A 13,774-nucleotide genomic window follows, 5' to 3' on the forward strand; every position below is an offset into this window, starting at 1 on the left:
GCCGGGGGCGTGTCGGGGGCGGGGCCTGCGGCGGCGCCGGGCAGCGCGGCGGGCGGGGGAGCCGGCGTGCGGCTGTCTGCGCGCAGGCGCGGGCGGTCACGTGCCGGGGGCGGGGCCTGCGGCGGCGTCGGGCAGCGCGGCGGGCGGGGGAGCCGGCGTGCGGCGCGGCGGGCGGCGGGCCGGGCCTTCCGCCGCGTCGGTCTGCGGGCCGCCGGACGCGCGGGGCCATGGCGACCTTTGTGAGCGAGCTGGAGGCGGCCAAGAAGAACCTGAGCGAGGCGCTGGGCGACAACGTGAAGCAGTGAGCGCGGCGGGCGCCCCTGGCCTGGCCGCGGGCGCCGGGCTCGGGCGGCCTGGGGCTGGCGGCGGGCGGCCGGGGCCTGGGGCGGAGGGAGGCTTCCGGGCGGAGGCGGGGTGGAGGCCTCCCGGGGTGGAGGCCGGGGTGGAGGCCGGGGTGGAGGCCTCCGGGGGGATGGAGGCTTCCCGGGGCGGCTGGGGCCTGGGGGCTCGGGCCGGGGCTGCGGGTCCACCTGCGGGTCCAGGCGCGCCCTGGAGCGATGGCCTGCCACCCCGGGCCCCGGGCCTCTGCGTGCCCTTCTTTAGGACTCCGGTGGCCTGGCTGGGATGTCATTGGTGGTTTTCAGATTTTTCGCCGTGTGAAATTTTGGGGTGGAGTTAACGGTGCTTTGCACCCAACACTCCGAGAACTTCCTTGGCCTGGTTCTGTTGAATGTTCTGTAGATGTCTAGTGACTCCCAACATAGAATGTTCTGCTTAAGGGTCTATTTTAATATTCGTATTTGCTGTCCAGATCTTTCTTTTGCTTTTTAATTAGGAAATCTTCCTAAGGCATGGTGACCTACGCACGCCTGTAAACTAGCTACTTGGGAGGCTGAGACAGGAGGGTAGCAGGTTCAAGACCTCAGCAATTTAGTGAGGCCCTCAACAACGTAGCGAAATCTTTTTTAAAAATATAAAATAAGCCGGGCGTGGTGGCGCACGCTTGTAATCCCAGCATTCGGGAAGCTGAGACTGGAGGGCCGCGGTTCGGGGACAGCTTCGGCTACTTAGTGAGGCCCTCTGCAACTCAGTGAGACCCGGTTTCAAAATACAGAATAAAAAATAGGGCGGGGGGTATAGCTCGGAGGTCGAATGCCCCTGGGTTCTGTCCCCAGACCCGCAAAAATTAAAGTAAAAAGGTTTGGGGATTTAGCCCAGAGATAGAACAATCCCCAGTGTAGCACACATACACACTTCATGACGGATAGAATAGCTTTCACCCTCATTAATTATTTCCTGCTTTTGTAATAGACCAATAAAATTTACCTTAAGCATCATTTTTTCTAAACTCTCTTCCATCTGGAATGTTTACAAATGTGTGAAGCCCTGGTTTTGTACCACCCGAAATCTGAAAGATGTGGCTTGTGAGTCCGACAGACCTTAACCCGATTAGATGCAGTGGTGCCCTCTGGTCCCAGCTCCTCACACAGGCGAGCTCAGGGCTGTCCGGCCTGTTTCTCAAGCCAGCATGCCTTCTCTCATTTCTAAAAGCCAAACGTGACTACCTGGTGAGTCAAATGGGATGCTGAAGCTGAACTTTCTGCATCTGTAGTAGTGTGGCTCCCACCTCGACCAGGCAAAGCGGTCTTTGTGCTAGAAACAGTTAATGCAGTGCTGTTTCCGCATTTGTTTTTATTTTTTCTTTGTTTTCTGTTCCTTAAAAAGCAATGCCTCATGGTTAAGCAGCCTGTGATAGCTCAGTCCAGTCATTTCTTAGATTTTCTACACAAGTAGTATGCTTTGTACATCCCAACCATTTCATTGGTGATAGGGAGAACAAAGACAGTTTAGCAGTGTATGGTGGTGTTCCTGTCATCCCAGTACTTGGGAGACTGAGACAGAGCCTTGCAGGTTCAAGGCTAGCATCTGCATCTTAGTGAGATGAGACAAGCCAGGTGTGGTGGGGGATGCCTGTAATCCCAGCACTTGGAAGGCTGAGTCAGGAGGATTGCAGGTTTGTGGCCAGCCTCAGCAATTTAGCAAGGTCCTCTGCAATTTAGTAAGATCCCTTTTCAATATAAAAATAAAAAATAGGTCTGGGAGTGTAGCTCAGAGGTAGAATGCCCCTGGGTTTAATCCTTAGTACCATAAAAGAAAAAAAAAAATAGACCCTCAGTAACTTGGCAAGGTTCTATTTCAAAATAATAATACAAAAAGGGCTGGGGTGTAGCTTAAAGGTAGAATGCCGCTTGGTTCAAACCCTAGTACCAGAACCCAAAAAGCAACACATGTTTATAAAGACCCTGGAGAGGAACCATTAGCAATTTATCTAGTGATGTGAATTCCCTTTTTATCTGATGAGTCAGGTTGTATGTCCACGTCCACTTCCAGAAAGACATAGACTTTTATAGTAGACTTTGTATAGTACCCCTAGAGTTCAAGTGAGCGGTAAATTTGCGGGGACTTGACCCTGTTACTTTGTGCCGGCCTCTCCAGCCTTGTAGTCCCCAGGCTCGCCACCCCTCGCCCTTCCCTGCTGACTGTGTGTGGCACTGTTGAGGGGAATAGTCCTTGGGTGAGGCGGGGACCTCCAGCTCTGGGTGGCGGTCTGGGCCTGGCCAGGAAGTGTGCCTTGGAGAGGACAGACCTCCAGGCTGGCGAGCTTCCTGGGAGACCTTGGCTCAGCTCAGGAGAAAGCGCGTTCAGTTGTGCTTGGTTGACATCCGTCCAGTAAAGGAGCAACACAGGGCTCTTAGATAGTTATTCTCTTGTTACACTCTTTCCTGTCCATTCTGGACAGTAGAGGGAAAGGCCCAGCTGTGTTCTCAGCTGAGTGAGTTCAGGTGTGTGGCCATCGTCGGGGAGAATTGTCCTTTGTTTCTTCACTGGTCTTCTGATTCCCAGGCGTATTCGTTGGCTAGACCTGCCGTGACACACACCACAGGCTGGGTGCTCAGACAGTGGGAGCACTGGAGCCCACAAGACCGAGGCCTGCTGTGGCTTCTGCAGGCGCCTGCCCTCTGCCCCGCCCTGTGTGGAGCCCTGTGTCCTGGTCTCTTCAGAGGGTGGGGCCCACGCCTGTGCTCCTCTGCCACTCTCGCGTGGGCACACCGGGCAACCCTGGGGTTGGGCTTCCACGCAGGGATTTGGAGGGCCATGTCAGCCAGTGGGGGGCTCAGAGTGCACTGCCCAGGAGGGGAGCAGGGAGGGAGGAGACAGGCTGGGTCTCAGTGGCACCCCCTCTGCAGGTACTGAGGGGAGCAGGGAGGGAGGAGACAGCCTGGGTCTCAGTGGCGCCCTCTGCAGGTACTGAGGGGGGCAGGGAGGGAGGAGACAGGCTGGGTCTCAGTGGCGCCCTCTGCAGGTACTGAGGGGGGCAGGGAGGGAGGAGACAGGCTGGGTCTCAGTGGCGCCCTCTGCAGGTACTGAGGGCGGGCAGGGAGGGAGGAGACAGGCTGGGTCTCAGTGGCGCCCTCTGCAGGTACTGAGGGGGGCAGGGAGGGAGGAGACAGCCCGGGTCTCAGTGGCGCCCTTTGCAGGTAGTGAGGGGGGCAGGGAGGGAGGAGACAGGCTGGGTCTCAGTGGCGCCCTCTGCAGGTACTGAGGGCGGGCAGGGAGGGAGGAGACAGGCTGGGTCTCAGTGGCGCCCTCTGCAGGTACTGAGGGGGGCAGGGAGGGAGGAGACAGGCTGGGTCTCAGTGGCACCCTTTGCAGGTAGTGAGGGGGGCAGGGAGGGAGGAGACAGGCTGGGTCTCAGTGGCGCCCTCTGCAGGTACTGAGGGGGGCAGGGAGGGAGGAGACAGGCTGGGTCTCAGTGGCGCCCTTTGCAGGTACTGAGGGGGGCAGGGAGGGAGGAGACAGCCTGGGTCTCAGTGGCGCCCTTTGCAGGTAGTGAGGGGGGCAGGGAGGGAGGAGACAGGCTGGGTCTCAGTGGCGCCCTCTGCAGGTACTGAGGGCGGGCAGGGAGGGAGGAGACAGGCTGGGTCTCAGTGGCGCCCTCTGCAGGTACTGAGGGGGGCAGGGAGGGAGGAGACAGGCTGGGTCTCAGTGGCACCCTTTGCAGGTAGTGAGGGGGGCAGGGAGGGAGGAGACAGGCTGGGTCTCAGTGGTGCCCTTTGCAGGTACTGGGCCAACTTGAAGCTGTGGTTCAAGCAGAAGATCAGCAAGGAAGAGTTCGACCTGGAGGCCCACCGACTCCTCACACAGGACAACGGTAAGCCCCGGACTCATGCTCCCGTTTTGGGTCCTCCCAGGTTTGTGGCCAAGGCTGTTTACTTTTTCAAAAATAAAATCTTGGGTTGGGCACGGAGGCGCACGCTTGTAACCCCAGCATTTGGGAGGCTGAGACAGGAGGATCGAGGTTGGCGGACAGCCTCAGCCATGTAGGTCCTTTGCAAGTCATTGAGACCCTGTTTCAAAATAAAGGATAAAAAATAAGGCTGAGGGTGTAGCTTAGAGGTAGAATACCCCTGGGTTCATCCCCAGCACTGAAAAAAAAAAAAAAACCCAGGCAAAGTCTTGGTTTCTAACGGTCTGCAGAATCGTCTATAATAACGGGGATGCTGAGTGTGCAGGATGGACCTGGGGAGGCCGTTCGGAGCCCTCCAGCCAGCCTGACTGGTGGCTCCCTTGTGCTGAGGACCTTCTGACCTGACTGTGGCCCTTCCCTTCCCAGTGCACTCTCACAACGACTTCCTCCTGGCCATCCTCACCCGCTGTCAGATTTTGGTCTCGACGCCAGGTAAGGGGCGCGGCACCTCCTGTGCGCGGCAGGGCGCAGGCTTGTCCTTGTGCAGGTGAGCCGTTGCGTGGACAGCGCAGGAGCCACGCTCTGTAGGCACAAGCCAGTTCATGGCCTTTGCTGAAGCGGCGGCTTCCCTGTGCCTTCCTGAACCTGGTGCTCACTCGCCCCTCAGCCACAGTTTAGATTCCTGAGTTAGAAGTGAGAGGACTCGGAAAGGGAAGGGGACGAAGAGGCTCGTCCCCGGAGGAAGCCGGGTCGACTGCAGGTGCGCTTCGCAGTGGGGAAGCCACGGCGTGCTGGGCCCGGGCTTCTGCTTGGGCTCAGAGCTGCGGCACCTGGAAGCCCAGGGCCCGGCTGTGCCTGGTAGTCGCTGGGCACCTGGGGCGGCGGGGGAGCCTGCCGCCGCCTCCTGAAGGCTTGAGGCAGAAGCACCCTAACGTTTTAGTGTTGGCGGTAGATTAAGTTACAGTTTACCTCTTTCAGCTATCTTATTTTAATTAGGCAAAACTAGCAAGTACATTGAGAGATAGTTGTCCTGGACTTTGTTAAAAATTAGCTTCATAAGTACCTCTGTTTATGTAGATTAAGTTGAAATTTGCAAAAAATGTGTAGGGTGATTTTGTATCGAGCCGTGTTTATAGGAAAGACCGTATTTTGTGTGATCCCATCTGGAGATGACACCGCTCACGTAGGCTCTCCTAGCACCTAGTCCTCCTCTCACATACGTGGCTACTGGCGTGACGCGCAGGACTGGCACTTGTCCAGAGACGAGGCCTCGGGCGCGCCAGGCGAGGGCGCTCCCCCACCGCGCTCCCCACACACTCGCATGCGCTGCTGCAGGACGCTGAGCTCCAGTCCCACGCAAGACCGAGCGGGCTTGCGCCTGCGCCAGATAGATCAGCAAGGTGGTTTACATTATGTAAAGTTCAAATTCAGCAGAAAAGTGAACGTTGCGAGGAGGAGGAGATCTTACTTTGTCGGCAGGGGTGCTGTAAAGATGAGTGGAAGGAGAGAAGGCAGAACCCTGCTTGAGAGCAGGTAGAAAGATGAGAGTTTGAGCATTTGTTATTTTCATTACTTGATCATTTTAGGCAGTTTAGCCCCAAATGAGAGCGAGCGCAGCAGGCATCCGTCCCCGTGCCTTCACCATGCCTTTTGCTTTTCTTCTCCTAGAGGGCGCCGGACCCCTGCCCTGGACTGGGGGCTCTGCAGCCAAACCTGGAAAACCCAAGGGCAAGAAGAAGCTTTCTTCTGTTCGCCAGAAATTTGATGTAGGTTGTTGCTCAGTAGATCTCGGTAACCATTGGACTTAAGTGTGTTGAAGTAGCTTTAGTTTTGAAATGGATATTAAAATACTGGTGGTAGAGCTGAATAAAGGGCAACATTTGAGGGAGATAGGCCCTCAGAGTGGGAGCCAGCCAGTAGGCACAACTCTCACTGTTATTATTAGCGCCATCACTAGTGTCTGAAGGTTTTTCAGTGATTCAGAGCTCTGCCTGTGTTCTTTCTCGTCAGTCTTTGTTGTGGCTGCATAGCGCTCCTCTGCTGGAGGCCTCTGCTCCAAGGGTTAGCACCCTGGAGGCCTCCGCTGGCCCTGTGGCGCCCGCCTAGCCCGGAGCCTTTGGAGCCCGTGGGTGTCACTGACACAGTTGGCTCCACCCTTGGGAGTGCTGCAGAAGGCTGCGTTTCTCAGAAGGTTCCTAGAGAAGGAAGTGTCCAGTACTGCCCTTCTGAGTTTAGGCGCTCAGTTTTATCGACATCTTGGCATTTCTTCCCACTTTCTGCTGTATTTTACCCAGGAGTGACATTTAAACTGGGGAACCCCAGTCTCTCCAGAGAGGCGTACCTGGGTTAAAAGGCACATTGTGTACGTATGGTGCAGCTCAGGACCGGAAAGTGGAAACATAGCAATAGGTTTTCACAGTCTAAATGTCATACAGGGCCAAACTGTCTTCCTTACAAAATGGTTTATGGGGGGCTTATGCCAGACCCTGCGGAGCGGGTCTCCCAGGGCTGATGGACAGTAGGAATGGCTGCCAAAGTCACCCAGAGAAAAGCTGAGCTTCTTTGAATGAAAGAGATTGCTAAGTCTTAGGTAGGCTGCAGGTTGAAAACTGTTAGTAGAAAATGACAGTAACTAATAGCACTGTCTTACAGCATTGTCTCGAAATACTTGTTATTAGATACATTTTTGGCTAGCTTTTTAAGGATTAGTTGAAACATTAATTATACATTTGGCCTTTTGGAACTTCTAGTCAAACTTCGCTGACTTCTTGAGTGTAGTTCTGTTTCTCCTCCATAATTGTTGTTAGCACAGGGCCACACGTCCGGTGATCACTAAGGAACTGAATAAATGCTCTGCCATTGCTACTGCTGGTTTGTCTTATTACCGCAGAATGCATACCGACGTGTGACTGTTTGTGTATGGTTCCTTCTTTACTTAGTTCTCTGCCCCGTGATACAGCTTTGGTGGCATTAGTTGGTACGGTCTCGCGTCTCATTTGTGCCTCACTTTTGTTTGTGCCTTATTACTTGCTGTTGTGATGGATAATTTTGAAGTTTTCTCGGCACAGCATAGATTCCAGCCTCAGAACCCCCTCTCCGGAGCTCAGCAGTTTGTGGCAAAGGACCCCCAAGACGATGACGACGTGAAGCTTTGCTCACACACGCTGATGCTCCCGACACGGGGCCAGCTGGAGGGCAGGATGATCGTGACGGCCTACGAGCATGGGCTGGACCACGTCACGGAGGAGGCCGTGTCCGCGGTTGTCCACGCTGTCGAGGTTGGTGCTGTCCAGTCAACATGCAGAGCTGGTGTGTGCTGTTCACAGTTGATCCTGATGACGGTGTGGTGCACACACCTGTAATCCCAGTACTTGGGGGAGACTGAGACAGGAGGATCACAGGTTTGAGGACAGCCTCAGCATGTAGTGAGACTCTGTTTCAAAGTAAAAGTAAAAAGCAAATGGGTCTAGGGTTGTAGCTCGGATAGAATGCCCCGGGTTCAGTCCCGAGTACTGAGCTAAATAGGCTGATTCTGCTAGAAGAGAACCCAAATGCCATTCTGGTTTCATAGAATTGTCACCATAGAAGTTGTCTTCTTTTGAGAGAAATCTCACAGTCCCCTGCTGTTCTGCATGACCGTGGCTCTCGTGAGCCTCCATGTGGTCCACCGTGTGCTGGCACGGCGCGCGTCTCCACCTAAGTGCAGTAAGCATTTCCTGGTCAGCGGAGGCCTTGATCTGCTTCGAGGAGGAGATGGTGCTATTTCTCTTTGCTTTTACAGAGTCACCTTAAGGACATCCTGACCTCAGTGGTGTCGAGAAGGAAAGCTTACCGGTTGCGGGATGGCCACTTCAAATACGCCTTTGGCAGCAACGTGACACCACAGCCGTACCTGAAGAACAGCGTGGTAGCCTACAACAGCCTGATAGAGAGGCAAGTGTCCCCGTGGTGCTCCACCGTCTGCTGGTAGGGATGCCCTCCGTACTGGACCGTTCCATGCTTCTGGTGCTTCTGTACAAGCTTGACTTACGTCCTGGCATTTGGTACTCTCAGAAGTGGAGTTCTGGTATTGGGCTGCTGCCCATGCGTCCTGGGCTCTTGGGGGGCAGCGTCCGATGGGGAGCTGGGTCGGTGCTGTCTGTGGCGACTTGACTCGGTGTTAAATCTCACTGGCATATGTGTTGGGGGTTTTCATCGTGAGTCATTCTTGTCGGGATTCCTGGGGCTCGCCTCGGGTGGCCGTTGTTCCAAGAGCGCTGCTTCCGCCTGGCTTCGGACCCTCACTGTTGCTGCCCCGCCCCTTTACATCCTTTCGTTCTTCGGCACTGAGGGCAATCTCTCATTGTGCTGGGTGAGAAAGGCTGCCTGGCTAAGTCTGGGTTCTCTGGCTGTTGGAGATGAGCGTGCTCGCGCTGTCTGTCCTGTGCGCCGCTGGCCCTGGGGCTGCGTCTGACTCTCCGGCCTGCGGTCAGTCCGCCCTTCCTCTCCAACTCGCTGATCTTCAGTTTTCTCTTTCATCTGTTTTGTTCAGCTTAAAGCACTTTAAGGGTAGAAAACAACTTTGGTTCAGTTTCCTGAGCTAGGTAAATGTCCATACGTTGTTGAAGGGCGCAGTTGAATCACCCCGTTTCCAGGATAACTGGTGGGCCGCCTTTAAAATCAACACAGACTTGATGTGCACAGGCCGAGTGGCCCCCATCATGGTAAGGCAGGTCCGGGGCGCGGCTGCCGCGCCCTCGTCTCTGCAGTGCTGGGACAGATGGCTCTGCTCTCTGTTTCAGCCCCGCGGTGTCCTCCGCCGCCTGTGCCGGCCAGCACCCGGTGCCGCACCTGGCCCCCGACGACGCGGAGCAGCAGGCGGCGCTCCTGCTGGCGTGCGCGGGGGATGCCCTGCCCGCACCGCTGCCTCCCGTGAGCATGTACGACCTCCTGGAGGCTTTGCAGGTGAGCGCAGCCAAGGTGGCTCAGAGACCACACCAGGTAGCTGCCAGCCGTTTCACTGCCTGGCTTTGCACTGTCCACTTCTGAGAGCGTATTATTAGACCACTCATTCCAGCCTTGGTTCTCCATTCTCAGCCAGGAGCCCGTCCTCATTTGCTTCCCTCACTCCCCTTACTGAAATGCAAAAAGGAAACGAGCAGCAGTGTCTGTTTACTCACTCGTTTCAGAAGCTCGTTATTTCCTCGTTTTCTTATCACTGAACTCGGGATTCACTAGGTTCTGACTCTAAATTTATGGGCTCTGCTGGGCATGGTAATGCATTCCTGTAATCTCAGTGCTTGGGAGGCTAAGGCACAAAGATCACAAGTTTGAGGCCAGCCTTAGCAATTTAGAAAGGCCAAGGGTTGGAGATGTAACCAAGGATTGGAGATATAACCAAGGGCTGGAGCTAGAGCTCAGACATAGAATGCCTCTGGGTTCAACTGAACCCTTGTACCAAAACCCAAAACGTATAGGTTATGTGTCGTGTGAATGCTGTTGATGTAAACCCTGCTTTTATAAGCTGGAAAGTAAGTCTACTGCAGAATAATTGGAGACATTCTAATTTTTGAACCCAGGTGCACAGGGAGGTCATTCCTACACACACCGTGTATGCCCTCAACATTGAAAGAATCATCATGAAGCTGTGGCACCCGAACCATGAAGAGCTGCAGCAGGACCAGGTCCACCGGCAGCGCCTGGCGGCTAAGGAGGGCCTCCTGCTCTGCTAGGCCAGGGCTAGGGTGCAGCCCTCCGCAGGTTTTTTGGTTATGGGAAACTGAGTGTTGTTTGGGTCTACATTTCAAGGCTGAAGTGTATAGTATACATGTAACCTTTCCTATGGAAATGTGACGTTGAATACACTTTGTGTTGCTGCTGTGAAGCCGTTAGGATGAATCCGATGACGACCTGTGCTTTATATGTGCTCCCGGTTGCGGGAGCAAGCCTTGTGCCTGGAGGCTTAGAGGCCCACGTCTGCATGTAGGGCGCGCGGCACCCTCGAGGACAGAAGCCGCCTCAGCTTGGTGCCCGTGTAGGCAGTGCCTCGGGGTGTTCAGTGACATCATCCTCTGTCTGGCGAGTTTAAAATGTATGCCTTTCCTGCAGAGCTGTACACTTGCGTTTTGGTTGAAATAACCCTGCAATGTTCAAAACCAGAAACCTCCTTTAGTGACCAGTTTAATTTTTAGTCACTGAAGTTAGTCCCAAAATAATCCCTGATTTTAACTTCACAAAGTATGACTGGCAAATGCTGCCCTTAATAGGCCTTTGTTTGCATTTAAGACCAAAATCAAGACAAACTTCCTTGAATGCAGTTTACCTTATTTTCACGTGATGAAGCTTTTCTTAAGGTGTTAATATGCCCAGACTGACAGGCACATCGGTTCCTACAGAATGTGTTGTAAGAAACTTTACAAACTGGATTTGCGATCAATAATTCTCCCGTTCCTGTGAAATACCTGCTTTTATCCTTCCAAGTGGAGAGGTGAAAATAATTTACATCTGACAGCGTTACCGATAACCAACTTTGTTTTTTAGAGATATGTTGCTTTTTACTGAAGAACAAGTGTCGATGGGTAGGTTAGAATGTATAGATGGGTGTGTAAAGAGCTGATTGTGGATGTATTGATATACATGGCCCACAGATCTGGGTCAGTGTATTTGATTTTGTACTTTAATTGTGACAAATAAATGTTTGGGAGAAAACCTTGTTGTTTATTACAGCAAACACGTAAGGAAAAGCACCTCACGGCAGCAGGACGAGCCCCGCCTCCCGGGGTCTTGGGGCCTAACCTGCAGAACAAACGTACTGGTACGGAGGGTTACCAGGCGGGCTCCGAAGGTAGGCCATGCCTCCTCCTGGGATGCCGTCTTAAGATTCCAAAAAAAAAAAAAAATCACCAGCTTAGTTTCAAGTCTTGGTGTACGCCCTTTGGAGTTTTAGGTGAGATAATACTCAAGAATTTTCAGGGTTCTAAGTAATTTTCAGGGGGCTAACAATATTAAGGTTCTAACTAATAATAATTCTTAGGGAACTTTCAGATGAGTGTAGTTAGTGGTTTTGGCCTGTTCTGTGGTACACCAGGGCCTTGGTGTGTGCGGAGCGGGTGTTGTCTCCTGGCTTCATACAGGGAGAGGCAGCCAGGCGCCTGAGCATGCCGCCCCGCGGTGGTGTGGAGGGAGCTCCCAAGCTGGACAGCTCCTTGCTGTGAGGGCCTGGCCTAGGCAGGGGCGCCGAGGACGCCCTTTGCCTTCTCCGTCCGTGTCAGATCTCAGGAAGTCCTTTTGAAGGTGAGGCAGGAAGGTCGAGAGTGGTGAGGCTGTTCAGGAACCCTCAAGACATCCGAGCTCCTCCACTCCACCGAAGGCCTGTGTGCCGTCTCCTGTGATCGCACCCTGAGCACTTACTCCAAACATTCAGAAAAATGTTTAAGTGAGAAAGAACAATAGGCGCTCCTCATGTCGGAACCGTTCCGGGTTATCTCCATGCAGGCGTTTCAGTCATTGTGTCTTAGCTATCTGTGTGTCACCGCCTGCCTTACCGCAGGCCCAGCCGCCCCTCCTGCTGTACTGGGAATGAAACACATGGGCTTCTACCTGAGCTGCACCTCCAGCGCTTTTCATTTTTTCTTTATTTTTTTGAAATAGGGTCTAAGTTGCTCATACTGGCCTTCAGCTTGTAAGCCTGTCTCAAGCTCCCAGTACTGGGATTGTGAGCATGCACCATCGTGCTTGCCCTAACATGTAGTTTTGACCCCTTTATCACCCAACTGCTGTGACCAACTTCCTGAAACTCATCAAGCAGCCCTCACTGGGATGCCACTGGGTGTTCACACACTTCATGATCTAGAGGACCATGCTCCTCTGACTGGGTTAATACCCATGTCCTTTCACGACTCCTGACTCAACAGAAAAGCCACGAAGCTATCTTGCTATCTTTGGGCTGGCCTTGGAGAGCTGCCGACAGACTAGTTCATTCAATTCTGAAGGGTTAGAAAGGAACATTGTTTGGCGAGTACACTATAATTTGAGTCCATAGGCACAGCAGGCTGTCAGGACTAAAGGGCATACGATAAAGAGCATACATCCTGTGTGCAGGACGCTTCAATTTTTTTCCCCCCGGGTCTGGGGATGGAACCCAGGGGCATTTGACCTCCAAGCTACATCCCCTGCCCTATTTAATTCTTTATTTTGAAACAGGATCTACTAAGTTGCAGAGAACCTCACTAAGTAGCTGAGGCTGTCCAGCGATCCTCCGGTCTCAGCTTCCCAAATGCTGGGATTACAAGCGTGCGCCACCATGCCTGGCTAGGACGCTTCATTTTTAAAGAAATTCACGAAAACACAATGCTAACTTGTGCCCGCCAGCTTGTGAGCACATTCACACTGGTGTTTGTAGAGTCCCAGCCTTTATGGACTTTCCTTCATGAGTTTTTGGTGGCATACCATTCCCGAGAATATAAAAAAAATGACTGGTTGTGAAGAACTCTGTCTGCCAGACCTCCCCCACCTTCACCAGCCAGTTTAGACTGCATATATGTTCTTTTGTCTCCAAAGATACCAACACTAATTTCACCATATCCTGTGGATACATTTTATTTGACTCACAGGTGCAGGATATATCAAACTGAATGGAGAGTAACAGTAGACAATAGCTTAGCATGTGACTTGCAACAAAGCAGAGGTAAGTAAGCACCGCAGTCTCTTGTCTTATTATCAGGGTTTATTTGGGGCCAGTTCCTACCTAGGGAGTACAACTGTCTCAGTGTGCTAGAGTAATTCTAGATATAGCCGTTCTGCAACCAGCTGTACTGGGGCTGTTAGGCAAAGACCATCTAAGTGAGTGGAAGACGAGCCCAGAGGGCCCCGCAGCAGAGCCCTGTGAGGCCTCAGCTGGTGGGCCAGGGGCCTGGAATGGACGGAGGCGACCCATTTTCTACTCTGCTCAGCAAGCGAACGGGGGCTCCCACACGGGAACCCAAATTGGACCTTGTAGCATCTTTTAAGCTCCTAAAGCAAGAGAAATAAGACACTCAAAGGAAAGGGCCAGAACCAGGACACCAGAGGAACCGTGAAGTAGACCTGGAGGGAATGGAAGCTTCTGGAATGCAAAGTAACGGCTGAGATGTCATTTCTGATGACCAAGAGTACAGCACAAGCAAAAGCAAAAGAAGACAGCTAAGTATTAAAGTTATTCAGATACTAAGAGTAAAACTGCTTTGAAAGATCAGAAAGGTGAATCATGGACAGGACAATGAGTACCTGAGTAGAAACAGGTGCTTCACGATGCCAGGGCCAGCGTACGATGACCTGCGAGCCGAGTCCAGAGCAAGGCGGGTGTACCAGGCTGGCCACGCCGGGCACTGCAGCAGCGGCCCTATCTGTGAGGTTCTGGCAAGGTGCTCTGTAGCACACAGCTTCGAAGGAATGTTTTTGTAACACTCTATGTGGGAATGTAAGTTACTATCATTTAAAAATGTAATGACCTCCCACCTGTCCCTGTGTGGTGGAAGGTCAGAAGTCTTGAAACAGCCATGGCCAAAA

The 13,774-nt window shown here is 53.2% G+C and overlaps 1 protein-coding gene across 1 annotated transcript; it reads left to right on the top strand.

Moving 5' to 3' along the window:
* Nucleotides 1-227: 227 nt before the first annotated feature.
* On the top strand, nucleotides 228-9,960 carry TADA1 (transcriptional adaptor 1; the record flags this gene model as incomplete). The annotated part of the gene is made up of 8 exons (XM_080699635.1): nucleotides 228-301; nucleotides 4,122-4,213; nucleotides 4,676-4,741; nucleotides 5,918-6,015; nucleotides 7,318-7,527; nucleotides 8,031-8,194; nucleotides 9,031-9,193; nucleotides 9,808-9,960. The coding sequence occupies 8 exons, from the start codon at nucleotides 228-230 to the stop codon at nucleotides 9,958-9,960; spliced, it is 1,020 nt and encodes a 339-aa protein (XP_080555761.1).
* Nucleotides 9,961-13,774: the final 3,814 nt, after the last annotated feature.

Source organism: Muscardinus avellanarius (assembly GCF_963383645.1).
Source record: "Muscardinus avellanarius genome assembly, chromosome: 7".
NCBI classification, from domain to species: Eukaryota; Metazoa; Chordata; class Mammalia; order Rodentia; family Gliridae; genus Muscardinus; species Muscardinus avellanarius.